The sequence below is a fragment of the Ipomoea nil genome, unplaced genomic scaffold, assembly GCF_001879475.1.
Source record: "Ipomoea nil cultivar Tokyo-kokei standard unplaced genomic scaffold, Asagao_1.1 scaffold1110, whole genome shotgun sequence".
Taxonomy (NCBI): domain Eukaryota; kingdom Viridiplantae; phylum Streptophyta; class Magnoliopsida; order Solanales; family Convolvulaceae; genus Ipomoea; species Ipomoea nil.
The window spans coordinates 737,718-760,000 of NW_017617538.1; the positions used below are offsets into that span (position 1 = coordinate 737,718).

General features: G+C 37.7%; 3 protein-coding genes and 1 pseudogene across 3 annotated transcripts; 3 read left to right on the plus strand and 1 right to left on the minus strand.

Moving 5' to 3' along the window:
* Positions 1–36: 36 nt before the first annotated feature.
* On the plus strand, positions 37–1,424 carry LOC109183336. Its single transcript, XM_019333421.1, has 2 exons — positions 37–207; positions 834–1,424. The coding sequence occupies exons 1-2, from the start codon at positions 37–39 to the stop codon at positions 1,422–1,424; spliced, it is 762 nt and encodes a 253-aa protein (XP_019188966.1).
* A 133-nt stretch (positions 1,425–1,557) lies between these two features.
* Positions 1,558–2,974, minus strand: LOC109183337 (annotated as a pseudogene).
* A 14,068-nt stretch (positions 2,975–17,042) lies between these two features.
* Positions 17,043–18,203, plus strand: LOC109183338. Its single transcript, XM_019333423.1, has one exon. The coding sequence runs from the start codon at positions 17,043–17,045 to the stop codon at positions 18,201–18,203; it is 1,161 nt and encodes a 386-aa protein (XP_019188968.1).
* A 1,670-nt stretch (positions 18,204–19,873) lies between these two features.
* LOC109183339 lies at positions 19,874–20,456 on the plus strand. Its single transcript, XM_019333424.1, has 2 exons — positions 19,874–20,158; positions 20,223–20,456. Exons 1-2 carry the CDS (start codon positions 19,874–19,876, stop codon positions 20,454–20,456), a joined length of 519 nt encoding a protein of 172 aa, XP_019188969.1.
* Positions 20,457–22,283: the final 1,827 nt, after the last annotated feature.

The following is a 22,283-nucleotide window of genomic DNA, read 5'->3' on the forward strand; positions in this document are numbered from 1 at the left end:
TTAATTAAGAAGTTTAATCCCGACTTAGTTGGCCTCATGGAACCCAGAATATCTGGGGCATCGACTAACAAAGTTTGCAAGAAGTTTGGTTTCGAGAATTGGATTCGAGTTGAAGTAGTAGGCTTTAATGGTGGGATATGGCTACTATGGAGGAACGACTTGAGCATAGAAACCATTGCAATTAATCCTCAGTTCATTCTTACGAAGGTAAAAAAGGCTAATGTAAACCTGGGCATTATATCGTTTGTTTATGGTAACCCTTTGCAATCATAGACTGAAATTATGAGAGGGGCTTTCGTATTAAAGGTTCTGCATGGATGGCGCATGGCTGTCCGTGGGGGACTATAACGTGGTTTCTTGCATCGATGAAGTGAGCAATAAAGAAAACTTCCAGAGCCATAGATGATCGGGTTTCAGGAATTGGACTTTCAGAGAAGGATTAGTCGACCTTGGTTTTATGGTGGCCAAGTTCACATGGACAAGGGGCAACGATTCTTCGACTTTTACAGGTGCGAGGCTTGACCGCGCTTTGTGCAACCTTGATTGGGTGTCGTAGAACCTGGAGACCAAAATTTCTCACCTGGCGAGAATTTTTTTTTTTTTTCAAGGAAAAAGAACTTTATTAAAAAGCAAGGCCGAAGCCAGAACAAAGTCTGAACGGACTTAGGCCCCACCTGGCGAGAATTGGATCATAGAGATTGGTGGCACTACCTAGGAAAACATTTCCCTTCCAGTTTCAAGCTGCATGGACCAATCACCCAGAGTTCTCTAACCTTGTGGTGAATAACTAGGATAAAAAATTTTCTCTTGCTTTTAATCTTGATGTCATGCAGGAAAGATACACGCGTTGGAATAAAAACAGTTTCGGCAGCATTGAGAGAAGGAAAAAATGCCTCAATGATAGGATCGAAGGTGTCCAACGATGCATGGATAGCCACCCCTACAACGGTCTCATAAATCTTGACAAGAAGTTACGTTCGGAGCTCGAAGATACTCTTTACCAGGATGAGCTAAATTGGTTTCAGAAGTCCAAAGAGGATTATTGGATTGCCTCGGGTGACCTTAATACAAAATACTACCATGCATCTACGATGGTTTGCCATTCTAGAAATAAAATCCATGGTCCTATGGACAGTAATGGGGTTTGGGTTCTTGACAAATCGCATCTGGAGGAATTGGTCCAGGGATTCTACGTTAACTTGTACTCCCGGGATAACGTTGTGGATCTCACTGTTGCGTCTTTGGGCGCTTTCCCAGCCATCAATGAGGGACAAATAAATGGCCTTAACAAGCTGATATCTAAGGAGGAGGTGAAAGAGGCTCTATGGGCGATAGCACCTATATATGAAGGCACTAGGCCCGGATGGTTTTCACGCAATGTTCTATCAAAGATCTTGGGATACGGTGGGATATTGCCTACATAAATTAGTGGATGGTTTCTTCAAATCTGGCCATCTCTTGGAGGGCCTGAACGAAACTAACATAATACTTATTCCCAAAGGAGTTAATTCTAGCAATGGTCCTCCGACTATTGCAATTTTCCAAAATTAGTCCTCGACTTTTAATTTGGACGAAAAAGACACTTGACTTTCTAATTTGTTCCAGCAATGGTCCTTTGTTATCCCTCCATCTCTTAACCGTCAGTTTAGGGGGCAAAATGGTCTTTTAATTATCTTACCTCCTTCTTCATTTTCCTTTTAGCCATGAGTGTATCTAACGCAGAGAAGACTCAACCTTAACTTCAGTTTGGTGTACCATTAATTCCTCCATTCTTAAAGAAGTCGTCCTAAGATCTTGTCGCCCATGCTCTGTCTGAGACATTGCCATTGCTAGTGTCCTTCTTCCAACTCCTTAATTAGCTCTTCTCAATACTCCTTCAATGGCAATATCAAAAGCATCCCTGACACCCTCTATACCCGCATTGGGTTTTGCGTATATTATGTTGGGTATATAATCAATAACTTTATTTCTCATCTCCTTTACCTTTTCTTTGCTTATCTTTTCAAGCACAGATTTTATTAAGGTCCCGTTTTTCACCTCATCCCGATTTATAAAAACCGAGTAGTTCTCTATTTCCGGGGGGAAAAACCACATGCACTGATAGTAAGAGGATCTTTTCCAGAAGAAAATCAGGATTAAACCCGCCACCATGCAGTCAAACGTCGATCGCCGAGTTAAACTGTCCCCCCGGAGCTGCAAACAGAAGTCGGGGTCCAGAAACGATTCTAGAATCTCCAACGTGCCATTTGAGCACTTGGTGCCGCCGCAATCCACGGCTCGGCACGCACCTGAGTCGTTGCACTAGGTGAGCAGCAAAGCCCGGAAGTCATTCTTGATTAACTGACGTGGCGCTCCGGCGAAGTAGAATAACGTGTTACACTGACGAGTGCGCAAGTATTGCTGCCAGTGGGTGATGTCGTCTGCCGTGGTGGGGTGGAATCCGTAGTAGATTCTGCCTGCGTAGAACGATATGTAGAACGCCATAGCATACTCTTCCTGTGTGGTCCTGCACTTGTAATTTGCCATGCGGTTGTGGAAGATAAGCTCCAAGGTAAACAGGTCCGTCCAAAACCAGGACCCCACGAGATCACGAGATTCTCCAACAGTATCTTCGAAATTCCGGCGGCGGGGAGCCCAAATCCGTCGTTCGATAGTACCTGGCAGCCGAGTGCCATGGGTCCAAGTCCCGGAAATTTTCCACTAAATCAGCGTTGAACACTCTTGGAAGGTGATAGATATACACTTTACCAAAATGACACTCAATGCTGTCATTTGTAGCTCTGGTAGCGTTAACTTCAGAGGCGTAAGGTGCAGCCGACAGAGTTGTCATTGTCGCCGCCATAGAAGATGCGCTGTGGCGAGGATACGAGTGTTGAAAGTAGGAGGCGAAGGGGAGAGAGTGAGCGGAGAAGAGGAGCAAAGACAGGAGGAGGACGACGGAGAGTATAAGCCATGTGCATGTTGTCGATGACATGGAGGAAGGTCGAAGAGAACAGACCACAGAGAGAAATTAGACAGCCTCAAATACACTCACGGCTAAGAGGAAAATGAGGAAGAAGAAGGTAAAATAATGAAAAGACTATTTTACCCCTTAAACTAACGGCTAAGAGATGGATAGATAACAGAAGGACTATTGTTGGAATAAATTAAAAAGTCAAGTGTCTTTTTCGTCCAAATTAAAAGTCGAGGATCAATTTAGGAAAACCGCAATAGTTAGAGGACCATTGCTAGAATTAACTCTTCCCAAAGTATAGAATGTTGAAAGGGTAACGCAGTTGAGACCGATTAGCCTCTGTAATGTTGCTTATAAGCTGATCACTAAAGTCCTGACAAGAAGGTTAAAAACCATTATGCAAGATATAGTTTGCCCCAACCAGAGTAGCTTTGTTCCCGAGAGACAAATTACTGACAATTTAGTGGTTTATTAAGAGGTTCTTCACACTATCCGGACCGTCAAGCAGAGAAAGGGCTATATGGTTCTGAAAATGAATCTCAAGAAAGTGTATGATAGACTGGACTGGAGGTTCATCCGCTCAACTCTTCAGGTTTTGGGTCTGAACGACAGTTGGGTTAAAAACAACATGCATTGCGTGGAAACCGTTGGAATGCCCATCCTCTAGGAAGGGAGAAGACTGGAAAGATTTAAACCTGAACTTGTTATTTGATTGAGAAGCATATTTAATACTTGATAGTATTTATTGAGAAGATTTGCTAAATTGTGAGATTTTGGCATAAAACAGTATATTTTCCCATTTCACAGTAAAGAGCATGTTAGCATACGTAAAGGTTTGAAGTGCATAAATGGCTCTAAGTAAAGCCTAAGATCTATTTGAAAAACCTATATCTATTTTGGAAAATCACTATCTATTTGCATTTAGAATATTGCATGATATTTGATTTCCAAAATGTGAGAAAGAGAAGTTGTTGAGATTTATGTGCATGCATTGCAAAGCTTGCATATGTTAGAGTTTATGGCATGAGAAAGAAGTTGCATGAGATATATCTATATACTATCTATTGTGAGGAAAATAGAGTTTTGGAGGCACGTTAGGACTATGTCCTTTCGGAAGAAAAGAGAAAGAAAGAAAGTTTGAGAAAGGAAAGAAACGGTTAAAGAGGACTGACAGATTTTATGAAGTAACAATTGAAGCATGTGCTCCATCTCAACTAAAAGCCTAAGCTGATAGCTGGATACACATTAATAGATATATGCTCACACGCCCCCTCACATGTACGGTGGATTCCAACCAACACGTGGAGGTAAACCATAGTCGCTTACGAGTGGCGTTGAGATTCGAACGCATGACCTTTGGTCTGGCTCTGATACCAAATTGAAGCATGTACTCCATCTCAACTAAAAACCTAAGCTGATAGTTGGATACACATTAATAGATATATGCTCACAGTAACTTGGTCGATATTCCTGAGTTGCTAGGTTGGATACTACCCATCGGGCTTGGAATCCTGGTTAGGGGTGTGCGCACTGACAAGTACGATACCTGATTCCACAGAGATTGAGATAAGAACCAAGAGAGTGGTTATGTGGGTGAGATGAGTATTAGGCCGGCCGGCTAGATGCCGAGCCCGGATAAGTTCGTTCACAATTCGTGAAGTTCCTACCTCGCCCGCGAGTATAGAAAGAAAGCGAGAAAGTGAAAGAAGAGAAAAATGAGTCAAGAGACTCAAGAGAAAGAAGAGAAAAGTGAGTCTATGTGACTCAACAGAAACCTCCACAGAAATTATTCTTTTTACATAAGAGCGAGCGTACATATATATACTTATAACATCATGACATTTCTTGTTGCATGACTTGCATGATTTGCATTTAGAGTATGATGAGAAGTATAGCTTTTGTTGTTGCTTATGAGTTGGCTTGATAGCATGATCTTACTTATTGAGTTTAAGTAATCTCTTTATCTATCAGTTTGAGCTATGTTTAGAGATATCTGTTCAAATCATGAGAATGTGTTTTAAGTTGAGTAATTGAGAAGCGCATATTTATATGATGATAGGTTGCAAGCATATAGAGTTGTTTATGAGTATGTAATGAGATTGTTGTTTAAGTGTTGTAAGTACTTGAGATTTTGTGTGAATGCCAATGTTTTCCAAATCTATATCTCTAGTACTTTACAGGGCTGAGTGGCTTTATACTTAGCATTAATTTGCTAACGGGTTTATTTTCCTACTTGTTTTTATAACCCCTTTCAGGTGGGCCAGTGTTTGAGAGCGCACGAGATAGTTAGTGCGTAGTTATGAGGTGGTAGTTTCTAAATTAGATTCTACCTTAGTTGTTTGATGTTAGATATTGATGACTGATCCTTTTGTTGGTGCGAGGACACCGGGGTTTATTCCCCATGTTATTAATGTTGTTTTGATGAGCTTGACTCTAGTTAGTTATCTTTTTGTAGCCTGTGCAAACACCGTGAGTGGTGACTGTGGCGGTGACACCCGTATTTGTTGGATTGGTTGGTTTTAAGTTATTTAATCTTACTTATTTATCTTGTTTAAGTTAAAGTATTTGGGATTTAGATTTTAGAAAAGTAGGGTGTTATAGTGCACCCTCAACAGATCCCTTCTTGCAAAATTAGGATGGAGAGTCTTAAAAGATGATGAGAAGGTTTGGTCTCAAGTTCTAGTCAACAAGTATATGAAACGTGGTGCATCCATTGCCAGCACGAAAAGGCGCATGAATGACTCAAACATTTGGAAAGGAATATGTGCAGCAACGCCTATTCTGGAAAAGGATGTGAGATCAGTGGTGAGAAATGGCAAAAGTACTTCCTTCTGGATGGACACTTGGCTGGGGGGAAGAACCTTTAAGAGGATGGATGATTGGCCTCCTCAACAAAGGAGATGACGAGATGAAGGTTGCAAAAGCCTGGCATGCGGAGCAGAAATGGAATTGGGATCGCATAGGGGAGATAATCCATCCTGATTAGAGCTGTCAAAACGAACCCAATGGGCTCGTTTAACCCACTTTTCATGTGGGTTGGGTCATGCACTTTTCGGCTCGGCCCGTGTAACCCGACAGTTACACGGGTTCAAACGGGTCAACCCGTGAGTTACACGGGTTGGCCCGTTTAACCTACATTATTTTTATTTTTATTTAAATATATTTTTAATTTAATTTTAATTTTAAAATATTTGTTTATAAAAAATCTTGAACCCATCACCTCTCAATTTAACATACTTATATCATTTATTTATAACCAAATAGCTTAATACCACTCATTGTTTATATGTTGTATGATTCTATATGTATATAAATGAATTTTCAAACATTATATGTTTTCATAATACATACCCCGTTATTTTTCATAATTATATATTTGTATAATTTATGAATCATGATCATGTAATTGATTTATTGGTTGACATTTAATAAACTAACATGATATAAATTATATATAACATAACACATAGTCACGTATACACACATATTAACTTATAAAGTTTATAAAATATATACAATAAATAAATTTTGTGTAATTATATAATTATATTAATATTTACATAAAGTTATAATTAATCATATAAATAAGCTTGTAACAATAAACTTTATGTAAATTATAAATCCTAACCGCCTTCTATTATATTTTGTTATACTACGACACATAATAGACGACGGTTTTCTAAATAACCGCCTTCTATTATATACCACGGCACATAATAGACGGCGGTCTTTAAATAACCGCCTTCTATTATATACTACGGCACTTAATAGACAACGGTTGTTAAATAACCGTCTTCTAATATATATTTACGTCACTTAATAGACGACGGTTTTAAATAACCGTCTTCTAATATATATTTACGCCACTTAATAGACGGCGGTTCTTAAATATCCGCCGTCAAATATATATTTACGTCACTTAATAGACGGCGGTTTTAAATAACCGCCGTCTAATATATATTTACGTCAATTAATAGACGACGGTTCTTAAATAATCGCCGTCTAATATGTATTTACGTCACTTAATAGACGGCGGTTTTAAATAATCGCCTTCTAATATATATTTACGTCACTTAACAGATGGCGGTTTTAAATAACCGTCTTCTAATATATATTTACGTCACTTAATAGACGGTGATTCTTAAATAACCGTCTTCTAATATATATTTATGTCACTTACTAGACGGCGGTTTTAAGTAACCGCCGTGTAAAGGTAGACACAAGCTATTGCATAATATAGATATATATTATTATTATATGTAAAAATAGAAACAAGCTATTGAATAATATAGAAACGTTTAGGTAGAGGTTTTTTATTCTAATATTAAATTAATATTTTTAGTTCTTCCAATCCAGTTCGCGCACCGCACAAGACTAGGGACGGAGTTGGCCGCCCCCACTGCCAAAAACTATACAGCCCCAAAACGACGTTGTTTTGGGGCTGTATTATATATATAAATTTTTTTTTCATTATTTCACATTTGGTGGGGCAGAGCTCGTTGCATCTCTGCCAGAGCTTCTCTTTCGACTTTCATCGCCTCTCACCTCTCTAGCTCTCTGCCTCGCTGCCTCTCCCGTCCTTGCGTACGAAAGTCCGGCTCGCCGCCTTACCGGAAGAACAGCAGGAACACCGCCTCAACGCTTCTCTTCTCCTCTCAAGATTCGTATTTTTCCCTAATTTTATTTTTTCCCTAATTTCTCTAATTTTATTTTTAATCAATTTAATATATGTGTTTTGTTCAATTTGTAATTTGTTTGTGAATTATGAATCAATGATTCAATGAATTTGAGCAGTTCGATAGTTTGGTATCAATTTCCCTAATTTAGCTAATTTTATTTTTAATCAATTTAAGGTATGTGCTTTAATTTGTTCAATTTGTAATTTGTTTATGAATTATGAATCAATGATTCAATGAATGTGTGCAGTTCGGCAGTTTGGTATGGCAGTATGGCAATTGGTACAGAATAAATGAATAATGGCTTTAGATTGTATGGCAGTTTGTTCAAATTTCAATTTGTAATTTTGTGAATTTTTGAATCTCTGAATGTGATTTATGTGAATGTCAGAACTCAAAATGTGAATAAGTGAATTTGTTCAGTTTTTGTGATTTCGTGAATTACTGAATGTTATTTATGTGAATGTCAGAACTCAAAATGTGAATAAGTTAATTTGTTCAGGTTATGAATGTGAGTAGTCGAGAAGTGTCTCAATTTTTCAATTTTTCAGGTTATGAACCCTAATTTTATTAATTTAAATTAGTATTATCCCTAGTTTTATCAATTTAAATTACTATGAACCCTAATTTTATTAATTTAAATTAGTATGAATCATTGTTTTATGAATTTAAACGAGTAGTATGAACCCTAGTTTTATTAATATAAATTAGTATGAATCATTATTTTATGAATTTAAATGAGTAGTATGAACCCTAGTTTTATTAATTTAAATTAGTATGAACCCTTGTTTTATGAATTTAAATTAGTAGTATGAACCCTAGTTTTGTTAATTTAAATTAGTATGAACCCTTGTTTTATGAATTTAAATTAGTAGTATGAACCTTAGTTTTATTAATTTAAATTAGTAGGCACTCTAGTTTTATGAATTTAAACGAGTAGTATGAATCCTAGTTTTATTAATTTAAATTAGTATGAAACATTATTTTATGAATTTAAATGAGTAGTATGAACCCTAGTTTTATTAATTTAGCAATAACACTGATTATATTCTTGTATAGGCTTCTTTATGAGCAATTTAGTTTGGCAAGAAAAAGTTTGTATGTCTTTTTAGATCCAAATTCCATTCAACCAAAAATGACAACTTCCAAAATGAGGACAAAATATATTTCTACCACTATTGGAGAAAGAAAAAAGAAATGTTATTTTGCCCCATATGTTTACAAGTATATATGTTATACATACTTTTTTCTTCATATAATATTGTTGTTTTGCATTTAAATGAATAATAAATTTGTATGAGATCATTGGATGTTGTATGTTATTTGTCCTGAAAAGTTGAAAGTGTATTCCTTCGATTCTATTCAAGGGAATAAAGAACGCGGAGATATTAAGAAAGTAATTGACAAGTACGCAAACCATATATATGTATTTATATATTCATTATATTGTAAAGTAGTATGTTATGTTATGTTATTTATTTAACTATATGTATTTCTTTTTAATGTTGATAGTGCTCTCAAAGAATTACCAGTTCTCAAACATAAATTGAAGGTAAATAGAGTCAAACTGTCGACTTGGATTACATGCAAAGTAAGTACTTCATATTTATACAAAATGCATGTTTTGTTTAGTTTTATATTATTATATTAATTTTATATTCTAAATTTGATGTAGTGCCCTACACAACCCGGATCTTTAGAATGTGGATATTATGTGATGAAATATATGTTTGATATTTTACAAATGGAATTGGATGACGATGGATTAGACAAGGTAAGTAATGATCACTTCAATATATTTTTTATGGCCATACTTATTAGATTTAGTTATTTTCATTATACTAACTTTCTAACTTGAGTTTAAATTTGTAGATGTTCGATAATACTGAAAGCTATTCACTAGAAGAAATTGATGAGATGAGAAATTTATGATGCCAAAGTTTTGTTGATTATTGGATTAGAGCTACATAATTATGACAATGAATTAGTATTTAGTTATTTGTATTGGTTGTGATTGATAATATATATCATGTTGATGTATTGTATGCATTTTGATGCAATTGAATAGCTTTTTATTACCTATGAAATTTGAGATTTACAAATTTGTAATACTGGAATTATTGTATCCATTTTGATCAAATTGTGCAGCTTTTTATTGTATTTGATATTACAGATTTACAAACTAGAAAATAAAAAAAATTAAAATAATTTTTCAAAAAAAAATATAAATATTAAAAAATATATGTATAGACGGCGGTTGTTTCTTTGAACTGCCGTCTAAAAATATTTTATAAGGTTCAAATGATATGTATAGGCGGCGGTTCAATGTCTAAAAATATTTTATAAGGTTCAAATGATATGTATAGACGGCGGTTCTTACATTGAACTGCCGTCTATTCATATGTATAGACAGCGATTCTTACATTGAACCGCCGTCTATTCATATGTATAGACGGCGGTTCTTACATTGAACTGTCGTCTATACATATGAATAGACAGCGGTTCATCAAGAAAAGCGCCGTCTATACATATAATTGTTGAGATTACACGACATACATCGTGAGATTAGATGACGGTTAGCAACTGCCGTGTTTTAGAAGTATACATGGCGATTCAAATAACCGCCGTAGAAAGTTTTTATTTACAAAGCGGTCACTTACACGGCACTTCAAGAACCGCCGTGTATTTATAAAAATAACCGCCGTGGTAAGTGTGTTTTGTAGTAGTGTACATACATACATACATACATACATACATACATACATACATACATACATACATACATACATATATATATATATATATATATATATATATATATATATATATATATATATGGAAGGGTTCAGGTACATTTGAGGCTTCCCGTGCGGTTGTGCGGTTGGACGCACGTTAAGCATTACTCTGACGCACTTAAAGTACAAACACACGCACATTAAACACACAAACAAAAATAGTGGATTTGTGAACTCGAGAAGGATGCTGGGTCCCTGGCTCTGCTGGAGGACTTACAGAAGAGGTACGGGGAATGGTGGTCTTAGCCAAGGTCCAACAAGAAATAAAATTGGGATTACTTATGGATGTGGTGACTGGAACTGCGAGCTTGGATATGTATGCTAAGTGTAAAAGATTAGATGAGTCTGTCTATTTCTTCAGTGAAATGCCAGAACAGAACACTGTTACTTGGAGTGCTTTAATTGCAGGTTATGTTCAAAACAACCAACTTGTTGATGGATTAGAGCTATTCAAGAAGATGCAAAATGAAGGGGTTGGCGTTAGTCAGTCTGTTTATGCCCGTGTCTTTAGGTCTTGTGCAGGAGATTTCAATCTGAACCAGTTTATGGTATCTTCTTTGCTTCCTCACTCACGCACATTAACCACACAACTCACACACCTTAGGCGCAAAACTCAGGCACCTTAAGTACAAAACTCACGCACATTAAGCACTACACACTCACGCACATTAAGCACAAACCCCACGCACGTTAAGCACAAGGCTCACGAACAATAAATACAAAACTCACGCACATTAATCAACCGCACAACCGCACGGGAAGCAATCAACCGCACCTGAACCTTTCAATATATATATATATATATATATATATATATATATATATATATATATATATATATATATATATATATATATATACACACACACACACACACACTTATTTATGGTTATACACACAATTTGATTATAACTTATGTCTGTGTACTGTTAATATATATACTTATTTATGGTTATACACGCAATCTGAATAAAGCTTAATTATTATACGAGAAGTCTAAGGTTCAATTTTTGTTTTATACACAAATTTTGCACCATTAATAAAATAAAATAAAATTATATATATATATATATATATATATATATATATATATATATATATATATATATATATATATATATATACACGATTGGTACACAACGGGCTGGTGGCTAAACGAGCCTGCCTGCCTTATATATATATATATATATATATATATATATATATATATATATATATATATATATATATATATATATATATATATATATATATATATAAGGCAGGCAAGCTCGTTTTGCTATGGACCCGTGTCTAGCATACATTATGGACACTATAACGGTGCCGTAAGTGGCACCGTTATCTTCTACCAAATTATTATTATTTTTTTTAATTTCAGACCGCTTCTTTCATGATGATAAAACATCCATTTTCGCGAGTTTCTTGTCGATCAAGCTTCCATTTCTTCTTCACACAAAAGCTCTATTCAACGCTCATTCTCCCATTTTCATAATTATAGGAGCATATGTTCATAATTTTATCACTATATGTTCATAATTGTAAGTTCATAATGTTAGAGCTCTGTGTTCATAATTCCATAATTGTACATTCATAATTCCATAACTGTACATTCATAATTCTGTAACTATACATTCATAATTCAATAACTGTACACTCATAATTCAATAACTGTAAATTCATAATTTTCGAAACTCTATGTTCACAATTTTAGAGCTCTATGTTCATAATTTTATCACTATATGTTCATAATTTTATCACTATATGTTCATAATTGTAAGTTCATAATGTCAGAGCTCTATGTTCATAATTCCATAACTGTACATTCATAATTCAATAACTGTACATTCATAATTGCATAACTGTACATTCATAATTTCATAACTGTTCATTCATAAGTCCACAAACGAATAACGACGTTAACAGTGAGACAAAATCAAAATTTTTTTAATTGGAATGCCGTCGTTTTGGACTCGTGTCCACAATGCATAGTGGACACGGGTCCACAACATATTGGAAAACGGGTCGGACCGGGTTCGAGCCGTTTTCCAACAGCCCGTGACGGGATGGCCAACCTGTTTTGACACCTCTTCCTGATAAACAGAGTCAACTAAATGCTTTTCTCATCCTCAACACCGGCCTGTGATGCGACATCGTATGTACGTCATGTCAGTTGCTGGGGACTGGGGAGCCATTCTTTTTCTCCCAATTTCTTAGCAAATCCATTTAATCAAACCACATACAACAAACACTAAAACCTAGCACTCCATGACTAGATAAAAATACCTCCTAGGGTTTCTCTCCGATTATTATCTGGTTTTCTCCGGCAACTAGCCGGCTATCTCGTACGACTGATACGGCAGTTGTCTTGCGACGACGTTATCTGCATGGCTACCACGACAGAAACAAACGACACGGTTGAAGCAATAACTCAACGGTGGGCAGACATTGTTTTAGAGGAGGAGGAAAGGTTTTCGTTCGTTCCGGAAGGGGAGGAGGAGACGACAGAAAGGGAGGCTACTCCCGGACAGGTCTGGCGTATGGTTGGTCGATTTCTTACTGTTGAAATTGAGGGATTGATAGGTCTGGCGGGTGGTGAATAACCACCACCCGCCAGTTAAGCGGAAGCAAAAATATGTGAGAACCAAAGACAAAGATAATGGAGAGAATATATTGTAGTGAAAGATTACAATAGATTGTCTCTCGTAATGTGTCTTCTATACTTCTATGGACCTCTATATATACTAAACTAGATACTAAAGTAGTCCTAATAGGAATAGGAAACTACTAATAAGAATAGGAAACTAAGACAACTTTCCTAATATTCAACACTCCCCCTCAAGCTGGAACATTTGAAAGTTCCAAGCTTGGATCATAACAAACACTCTACCTCACTCAAAATTAAAAATGAAAATTAAATGCAACTAGAGGTTAACAATTCTGAATGGCTTCGGAGGGACAATGCAACGCTTGGAATGAAGGCACCAGGGGCGAAGCTTGTCATGAACATCGTTGGGAATGGAGGCACCAAGGGTAAAGACTAACACAAACACCATCACAGCAACATAAGCACTCTAGGACAGATGACTTCAAAGAATATTGCACTATGTCTGACCCTTCCTTGGGAATGAACACAAAGGAACCAAGAACGGAGCTGAACACAATCCTTGGGAATAAAGACGAAGACACCAAGGACCCTTGGGAATAAAGACGAAGACACCAAGGACGAAGCTAAACACGATCTTGGGAATGAACACACCGAGGGCGGAATTGAACACGAACCTCGGGAATAAAGATGAACACACCAAGGATAGAGTTGAACATGAACAACCTCCCGATAACACAAGAGAGCGATAGAGACAAAAAGGGAGCAAAGAATAACAAAGGATGCAATAGAACACATAGTAATGAAGACAAAATAGTAAAGGATAACACATCGATTGTAGATAGTCGCACTCCCCCTTACTTGAAACATGGGAAATAATCAAAGGCCTTTATAATAGTGCTGAAACTGAATCCCCATGGGATAAGGCATACCGGAGATAAAGAAACAAACACGGTTATACCAAAACACAAACACCATGGGGAGGAGTTTGGCAACAAATCCAAAAAAGAACCTTCAAATTTCACCAAAAAGTCCAAAAATGGCAACAGATTTAGCCTCAAGGGAGGTTTGACTGACGTTGACCATTGACCGGCGAAGTTGACCAGCGACCCCAACGGAAGATCGGGAAACACAGGTAGATGCGTCTCCTCAAAACGAATACAATGGTTGCAATGACGTCTTGAACGGAGATCGGAGCAGAGAGATCTGGCTGGAAAATGATAGCAGAACTCGGCGGCAGTAGTGGCGCGTGCGGCGACATACGTCGATCGGATTTCACTCTGAAGCTCGCAACGAGGTTCCTAGTCGGCCGGTGGAGTTGGTTAGGGAGAAAAATCAATAGGCAAGCGACGGAACAAAGAAAACAGCCGCGGCAGTAGTGACCCTCCGATGGTGGCGAATTCCAGTGGTGACAGCGGCGGCGGAAGGCTAAGGTTTATATTAGGGTTTTAATATGTGAAGAAAAAATAGCCTAGGAAAGTAGGCTCTGATACTATGTTGAAATTGAGGGATTGATAGGTCTGGCGGGTGGAGAATAACCACCACCCGCCAGTTAGGCGGAAGCAAAAATATGTGAGAACCAAAGACAAAGATAATGGAGAGAATATATTATAGTGAAAGATTACAATAGATTGTCTCTCTTAATGTGTCTTCTATACTTCTATGGACCTCTATATATACTAAACTAGATACTAAATTAGTCCTAATACGAATAGGAAACTACTAATAAGAATAGGAAACTAAGACAACTTTCCTAATATTCAACACTTATTACGAAGAAATTGATCAAAGTGGAATATATGCGTCAAACCCTAGCTGCGGTTTGGTAACCGGTGAAGGGAGTTCAAGTTTCTGAGATTGAATCAAGGTTGTTCTTGTTCGTGGTCTACCATAAAACGGACATAGTGTGAGTCTTGGAGGAGGGTCCTTGGGCCTTTGAGAATGCAACCCTAGTTTGCAAGGAAGTTGTTGATGGAATACTACCGGGGACTATCGAATTGAATACAGTTGATATGTGGATTCAGGTACATGATTTACCACTTGGATACACATCAGAAAAGATTCTCGAACATATTGGAAATTACTTGGGCACCTTCATTAAAGGGGATGAGAGGTATGTTGGCGCCCCGTGGAAAACGTTCTACATGATCCATGTTGCTATCCCAGTTGATAAGCCTTTAAAACGCCGAATGAAATTTCAGAAGCGTGATAAGTCTATAACTTGGGTATCCTTTAAGTATGAGAGATTGCATAGTTTCTGCTTATTCTGCGGCATGCTTGGCCATGTTTATAAATTTTGTTTGCATGCAAGGGAATCAACACTCCCACCCGACAGTTATCCCTACTCGGCTGAGATGAGGGCTGGAGTGCGACAGGGTCCACGTCCGGTAGGGGAAAGCTGGCTGATTCCGGCTAAGGGCAACCCAGGTGACGGTGCGAGTGGCGAGACGGAAGGAGGCAGAAGGTTGAATGATGACGTGGTGACAGTTCGGGATCCACGACGTGAGTCGGAGGTTCCGGTCGTGGCTGTTGCTAAACGGCGTCGTGAGGCACCAGAGGGGAGTGATAAGCTTCCGGTAGGGAGTGGGGCTGGTGTAATCATATCTGATGTGGTTTCAAAAAAATTGTCCATGGCGGGTACTGGTTCCCAGGCCCGCCCGTCCTCATGAGTACCCTATCTTGGAACTGTTGTGGCTTGGGCAATCCACGAACAGTTCGAGAAGTGATGGACCTAGCGTCCCATAAGAAGCCTGAGTTCGTGTTTTTTATGGAAACTAAAGTGGGGCGGATACATGTAGAACGTTTCCGGGTCACACTGGGGTTTGACGGCTTATTTTATGTTGACAATGTTGGTCTGAGTGGGAGACTCTCCCTACTCTGGAAGAAAAATAATACGGCTCGTTTGTTGAGTTACTCTAGAAATCATGTGGATGTGGAAGTTAGTGGTGCGGATGGCAGAGTGTGGCGAATGACGTGTTTTTATGGCTTACCAGACCGAAATAGGAGGACAGAGTCTTGGGATCTACTGCGCACTTTGAGTACTAGATCCCAACTTCCCTGGATAGTGGTAGGGGATTTTAATGATATGTTATATCAGCATGAGAAGAGAGGAGGAAACCCACATCCTGATAATCTCCTTCGCGGGTTTGGGGAGGTTGTTGATGATTGTGGACTGACACAGTTGCCTATGTCTGGCTACCGTTTTACTTAGGAAAAAGGCAAAGGCACCGATAGTTGGATAGAGGAGAGACTGGACAAGGTTCTGGCAACAGATGGTTGGTGTGACATGAATAGGAATGCAAGTGTGGAGAATATTTTGACAAGAAACTTGGATCACTCAGCTCTATTTCTAAATGTTGATATTGTTAACGTGTTAAGAACTAGGCCGAGAGGGTTCAGGTTTGAGATGGCCTGGCTACTGAACGAGGGCTGTAGGGTGGTTAAAACTGCCTGACAGGATGGGAGGACTTAGGGGCTGCTGAATTGTCAGAAACATTGTGGAGACAGGTTGATGCGGTGGGGATGTGACCACTTTCATAAATTTGGAGACCGCATTAAACGGCTGAGGGAGAGGTATGACCACGTACGAATCAGAAGGGACCCAGTTGCATTGACCGAGTTCCAACAGATTGAGATACAACTTCGTCAATTAGAGGCGCAAGAGGACGCATTCTGGAAGCAACGAGCAAAGCAGCACTGGCTACGTGGTGCAGATTCCAATACGAAATTTTATCACAGGTATGCTTCTGCTCGTAGGAACAAAAAATTCTATTGCTAGAATTAAAGATGAATCTGATATGTGGGTGGAGGGGGATGCTATGAGTAGGGTTATCTTGAATTACTTTACGGCTATTTTTACCTCGAATAGTGCTATGGGTGAGGATGCTTTATTTGCTGATTTTATTCCCAGAGTATCACCTGATTAGAATGAAAATCTTTTATGTCCCTTTGAGTTGGATGAAGTTAAAACTACGCTTTTCTCAATGTTCACTGACAAAGCCCCGGGACCGGATGGAATGAATCCAAGATTTTATCAACATTTTTGGGATCTTGTTGGAGGGGATGTATCTAGTTTTGTGATAAAATGCTTGAACACCCGTGTTTTCCCAGAAAAATTGAATGATACTGATGTGGTTTTGATCCCGAAAAAGTGTGTGCCGGAGACGGTAGCAGATATGAGACCAATTGCATTGAGTAATGTTCTTTACAGAATTATGGCCAAGATGATAGCGAACATGATGAAATCACTCATGGCCAAGAGTGTTCCACATATTTTATCAGATTTATTAGTCCCTGAGGATGTAACTCGGATATCTAGAATTCCTGTTAGCCCTGATTATGAAGACTCGTGCTATTGGTTCAGTGATCCAAAAGGAATTTATACGGTAAAGAAGGCATACAGGCAAGTTGTTGGAAATATAGAATATAACCCCACGAATTTTGGTAAATGGATTACATTGTGGAAGTTAAAAGTGCCGCCCAAATGGAAAACTTTCTTGTGGAGAGCTGTGTGTGATATTTTGCCCACAACTACTAATTTGCTTATGAAGAGGGTAGAAGTGGACCCTGTATGCCCGATGTGTGGTTTGATTCATGAGGATGTCATGCATACGCTTATATCTTGTGATTATTCTAAAATTGTTTGGACTATTTCTGGATTGCCTGTCACGAATGTTATTACACATTCATTACCATTCTGGCTTACTGGAATTTTGGACATGTTAACAGAGGAACAATGCGGCCTTGTTGTCGCTGTGCTATACCACGTGTGGGCTGCCCGGAATATGGCAGTGTGGGAAGGAGCTCTACCACGACCGGAGCAAACATGGAGACGTGCGGCAACGACTTATCAGGCCTACTGCCAAGTCCACCATTGTTCCCGACAACCGGTGCAGCAGCCGACATCCCTCCCCGGTGGACTGGAAGCAAGGCCAAGGTGTTTCTTCAATGCAGGCTTCAATCACCAAATCGGCACTGCCACGTACGGAGCCGTCCTAGTCTCACACGACGGAGCGTTTCTAGCAGCAACGAACAACCATCTTGCAACTTCTCATTCACCACTCATGGCTGAGGCACTAGCTTGCAAGGAAGCCCTATCTTGGATTATGGCACGGGGCGTTTGGCAGTGTTGTCGAAGCCCTACAAATTTAATACTGGCTCACTCCACTAATTTGTAGTAGTGGCAAGATCAGGTCGAATCCCAAGAGAAATAATGAGTTTCGTTTCTTTAATTAAAATAAAATGACTCAAAGTAGGGAAAATTGGGGGATTTGAGAAGAATAAATAAAATAAACAATAATTAATAACAAGTTCAGAGATGTTGAATTCTGATTCAAGGGAAAATGAATTTTAAAGATGTGACTGAGATCATCGGCTCTTAAAAATTAAAGTTAGATTCAAGTACTTAACCAAAAACTAATTAGGATAGCCGTAACTAGTCTTTGTTCTCCCTAAATTAATTGATTCAAATTAAGCATTCAAACCAACAATTATTATTGAATAAACTGGGGACAATAGCGTTCCATATTTGCCCAATAACATCAATACTCTTAATAGAAAATAATTAAGCCTAAATTACAGACTGAGATACTACAATCTGCAACTTAGTCTTCCTAACCTTTATGTACTAATCATAAGAAAATAATTAATACAAACTACTCAATTTAATCATCTATGACAATTACGGATCATAAACTCATAAGATAGCAATAGGAAAACAATAATAAAGTAAGTGGTCAGTTTAATTCATCATTAATCTTCTTGACAATTAACTCTAAAAGCATAGGAAGTACATGAATCCAACAAATTAATTGAAATAGAACCTCCCTAAATTCACAACTCAAACTTCAAATCCTTGAATCAGATTAAGAAAATCTAGCCAGACATAGCGTTAACTATTCTAAAATATTAAGAATTTTGAAAGAACAATCTGGTTTCCAAAATACATCAGAATAGCCCTCCTTTTATAGGGTTTCAAATTAACAATCTTCCCTAAAATTCAGGCTCTTACCACATCAATAGCTAATTCCTCCAACAAATTCATCTTCAAATTTAAAAAGTAGTTAATTTCCTCAACAATTTCGCAAAGAAGACCCGTCGAAGTCGCTTGATCCGAAACTCTTTCGCCTTCTCCGTCGTTGCTTCCTAAAACTATTCTGACCCGTGTATTCGTAGCTTGGTTTCGTAAACAGAACAGAAGAAAGAAATAAAATAAATTAAAGTATTTACTACCTACGGCAAAACAAATAAAATAAAGAAAAAGAAAACAAATTAAAGTGTGATTAGGGATAAAAGAAAAATGGGACCCACTCACCTTATAATTTAATTTAATAACTAATAAACTTAATTACACTTTAAATTTATTAACTAAGTTATCTAATCCTAATATAACAAAATATATTAATAATAATGAAATATAAAATATAAATAATAAAATTAACCAATAAAACTTATTTAAATTAAGGTATAAAATATGCTCATCAGCGTTTTGGCGGTAGACCTACTTACTGACTGTTCGGAGTTACGAACTATCATAGCCTCAGGCTCGGCATCTATTTTATCCTACGTTGGGATTGTTACGGACCAATGTAAGACATCTATGTCTCTATTTACTCATTGCTCGTTACATTTTGTTTCTAGAGCTTTAAATTTACATGCTCATACTTTAGCACCTTTAGCTATTAGTCAGGATAACTCTATATACTAGGACTCGATCCCGCCTGATTCCATTGCTACGTTCGTTTGAGTGATAAAATGCTCTTTCCTTCAAAAAAAAAAAAAAATGTTTTTCTCATCCTCGATGATGATAATAAAAATGATACCATGGGATGGGGCCCTGTTTACACCAATGAGTTCACGACTAGAACAACCTTCTCTATCGCCGCAAACCAGAGTGGTGATGGAGAGAAGTAGAACTGGGGTCTGGGAGGATGTTTGGAAACTTCGCGTCCCTAATAGAATTTGCCATTTCATATGGCTTGTCAAACATGGCAGGATCATGTGCAACTCGGAGAGAAAGAGAGGTTTTACCCCAGACGAGAGATGCTGGATATACAGAACAGCAAAGGAAGATGTGGAGTACACCATAAGACGCTGCCCTGCAGCGAAAGCCATCTGGAACAGGATCGTTCCCGTGAACCAAACAGGTACAAACATACATGCTGAGTTTAACCAATGGCTTTGTGATAACCTGGCAGGAAACCGAGGAACGAAAAAGTGGCGTACAGTGGCTTGAGAGACAATTCAACGAAGAAATAGAAGCGGTGAGCAATGGACCTCGGGGCGGGCAGATGAGCATTAACAGAAGGATTTTTCCGTGGAAGCCCCCGGATGCAGGCTGGGTTAAAGTTAACACGGACAGGAGCTCTAAAGGAAGAAGCAATCAGGTTGCTTGCAATGGAGTGATTAGAGACAACAATGCCGAGTTTTAGCTATACTTTTTCCAGAAGAGTTGGCGCTTAATTGTACAACACTGGATGCTGAGCTTTGAATTGGGGAATTCATCATGGCATCCAGAAGGCCTGGGAACTTGGAATGCATGCGACGAGTGGCGATCGAGTCGGATTGCGCTTTGGCCATCAAGCTAATTACAAGCGATGAACCTTGCGCAAGACCGTGACGAAATCTGGTGGATCTTTGTAGAAACGCGAGGAACAACGATTGTGAGATTTTGTTCTGCCATGCACCAAGAGAATAAAATCAAGTAGCCGATATCTTAGCGAAGAAAGCTCTCATGCACGACGAGGAAGCGAGCCATTTCGAGAAAGCCCCAAACAACATTCTGAGATCTCTTCGCAATGACGAGTTAGGCCTCCTGGATTTTCTCCTCCTCTTTGTCAAAAAACTACATTATATTTTTCTATAAATTTCATTATTCTAATACATATTAAATATATTATTCTAACTCATACTATATATATATTCTACTTTTACAATATTCTTTATATTATATGGACTAATATGCTCTAAATAATTTTAGAATTAATCATAATTTTTATTATTTTTCTTCCACCAATAAACTTTTGATATATTACAGAAGTTTTATTTTCGTACTCTTATATTCACTTTTTACACATTTAATTTAGAGTAAATTTTAATTTTGGTCATGTGACTATAAGAGTCCTGTGCAGTTCACGACTTTCAAAAGTGTTAATTTAGTATATTGATTATGTAATTTGCATTAATTTTGATCACTCCGGTCAAATTGCCGACCAAATTTCGTCAGAAAATTTTAATAGTTAAAAGAATGGAGATATTTTAATCTTTTTTGCATTTCTTTTCTTTATCCCCTTTAAATTTGCCGAAGAAGGTCGCCGGTAATGGTGAATTCAACAGAAAATTATTGGATTTAAAAAATTAACCAAAAAATTAAACTAAGTTAATTAATTAAACGAAACTTAAGGTATTCGAGAGGGAGTTGAACGCGGAGATAAGCATTTAGGTTGGCCATGTCTTGTCTCCTTTGCCTTTTAATGTCCCTATGCATCACTCTCTTCTGCTTGCCATCACTCGCACTACTCTCCCCTTGGTTTCTGCTGCTTGTTCTTTCCCTTGTTTCTGGGGGTGTTAGCGTTGTGTGGAATGGGATAATTCCTGATCTCTAGTGCTGCCGCCACTGCCACTAGGTCATCTAATTCTCAGTAACCAACATCAAACTGCAGATCTTGATGTTGGAGTAATTGGGAAAATTTTAGATTCAATAATTTTATGTTGAATTCACTATTACCGGTGACCTTCTCCGACGAATTTGCAGGGGAGAAAGAAAAGAGATCCAAAAAGACTAAAATATCTCCATTATTTTAACTATTAAAATTTTTTGACGAAATTCGGCCGATAATTTGGCACCAAAATTGATACAAATTGCATAGTCAATGTACTAAATTAACACTTTTAAAAGTCGTGGACTACAATAATTAACAAGACTCCCATAGTCATCGGACCAAAATTGAAATTTACTCTTTAATTTACATAAAAGTTATTTTGTGACCATAATCGATAAAAAATCATAATAGCTTGATTTGGTAACATAGTTAGCTTATCAGTCAATTTTGACTTATTTGACCACTATTATGTGTTTGATTTGGTTAAACAACCAATATAAGTGCTTGATTAATTAGTTTTTTTGTAACAACTTATTGTTCCAAAATGTTAAAATTCAAAAAGTAGTTTTTTTGATCAACTTTTTGAGAAAGTCATATTGCACTTAATTAGCTATCGCATATCAACTAACAGTTAATTTATCAAACATCTTTCTACAA

Bases quoted from the DNA above. Each gene is read 5' to 3' on its own strand.
- LOC109183339 (XM_019333424.1), top strand. From the start codon at position 19,874: ATGAGTTCACGACTAGAACAACCTTCTCTATCGCCGCAAACCAGAGTG. The intron at 20,159-20,222 runs GTGAACCAAACA...ATAACCTGGCAG, and splicing joins TCTGGAACAGGATCGTTCCC to GAAACCGAGGAACGAAAAAG.
- LOC109183336 (XM_019333421.1), top strand. From the start codon at position 37: ATGGAACCCAGAATATCTGGGGCATCGACTAACAAAGTTTGCAAGAAG. The intron at 208-833 runs GTAAAAAAGGCT...GATGTCATGCAG, and splicing joins CTCAGTTCATTCTTACGAAG to GAAAGATACACGCGTTGGAA.
- LOC109183338 (XM_019333423.1), top strand. From the start codon at position 17,043: ATGAATCCAAGATTTTATCAACATTTTTGGGATCTTGTTGGAGGGGAT.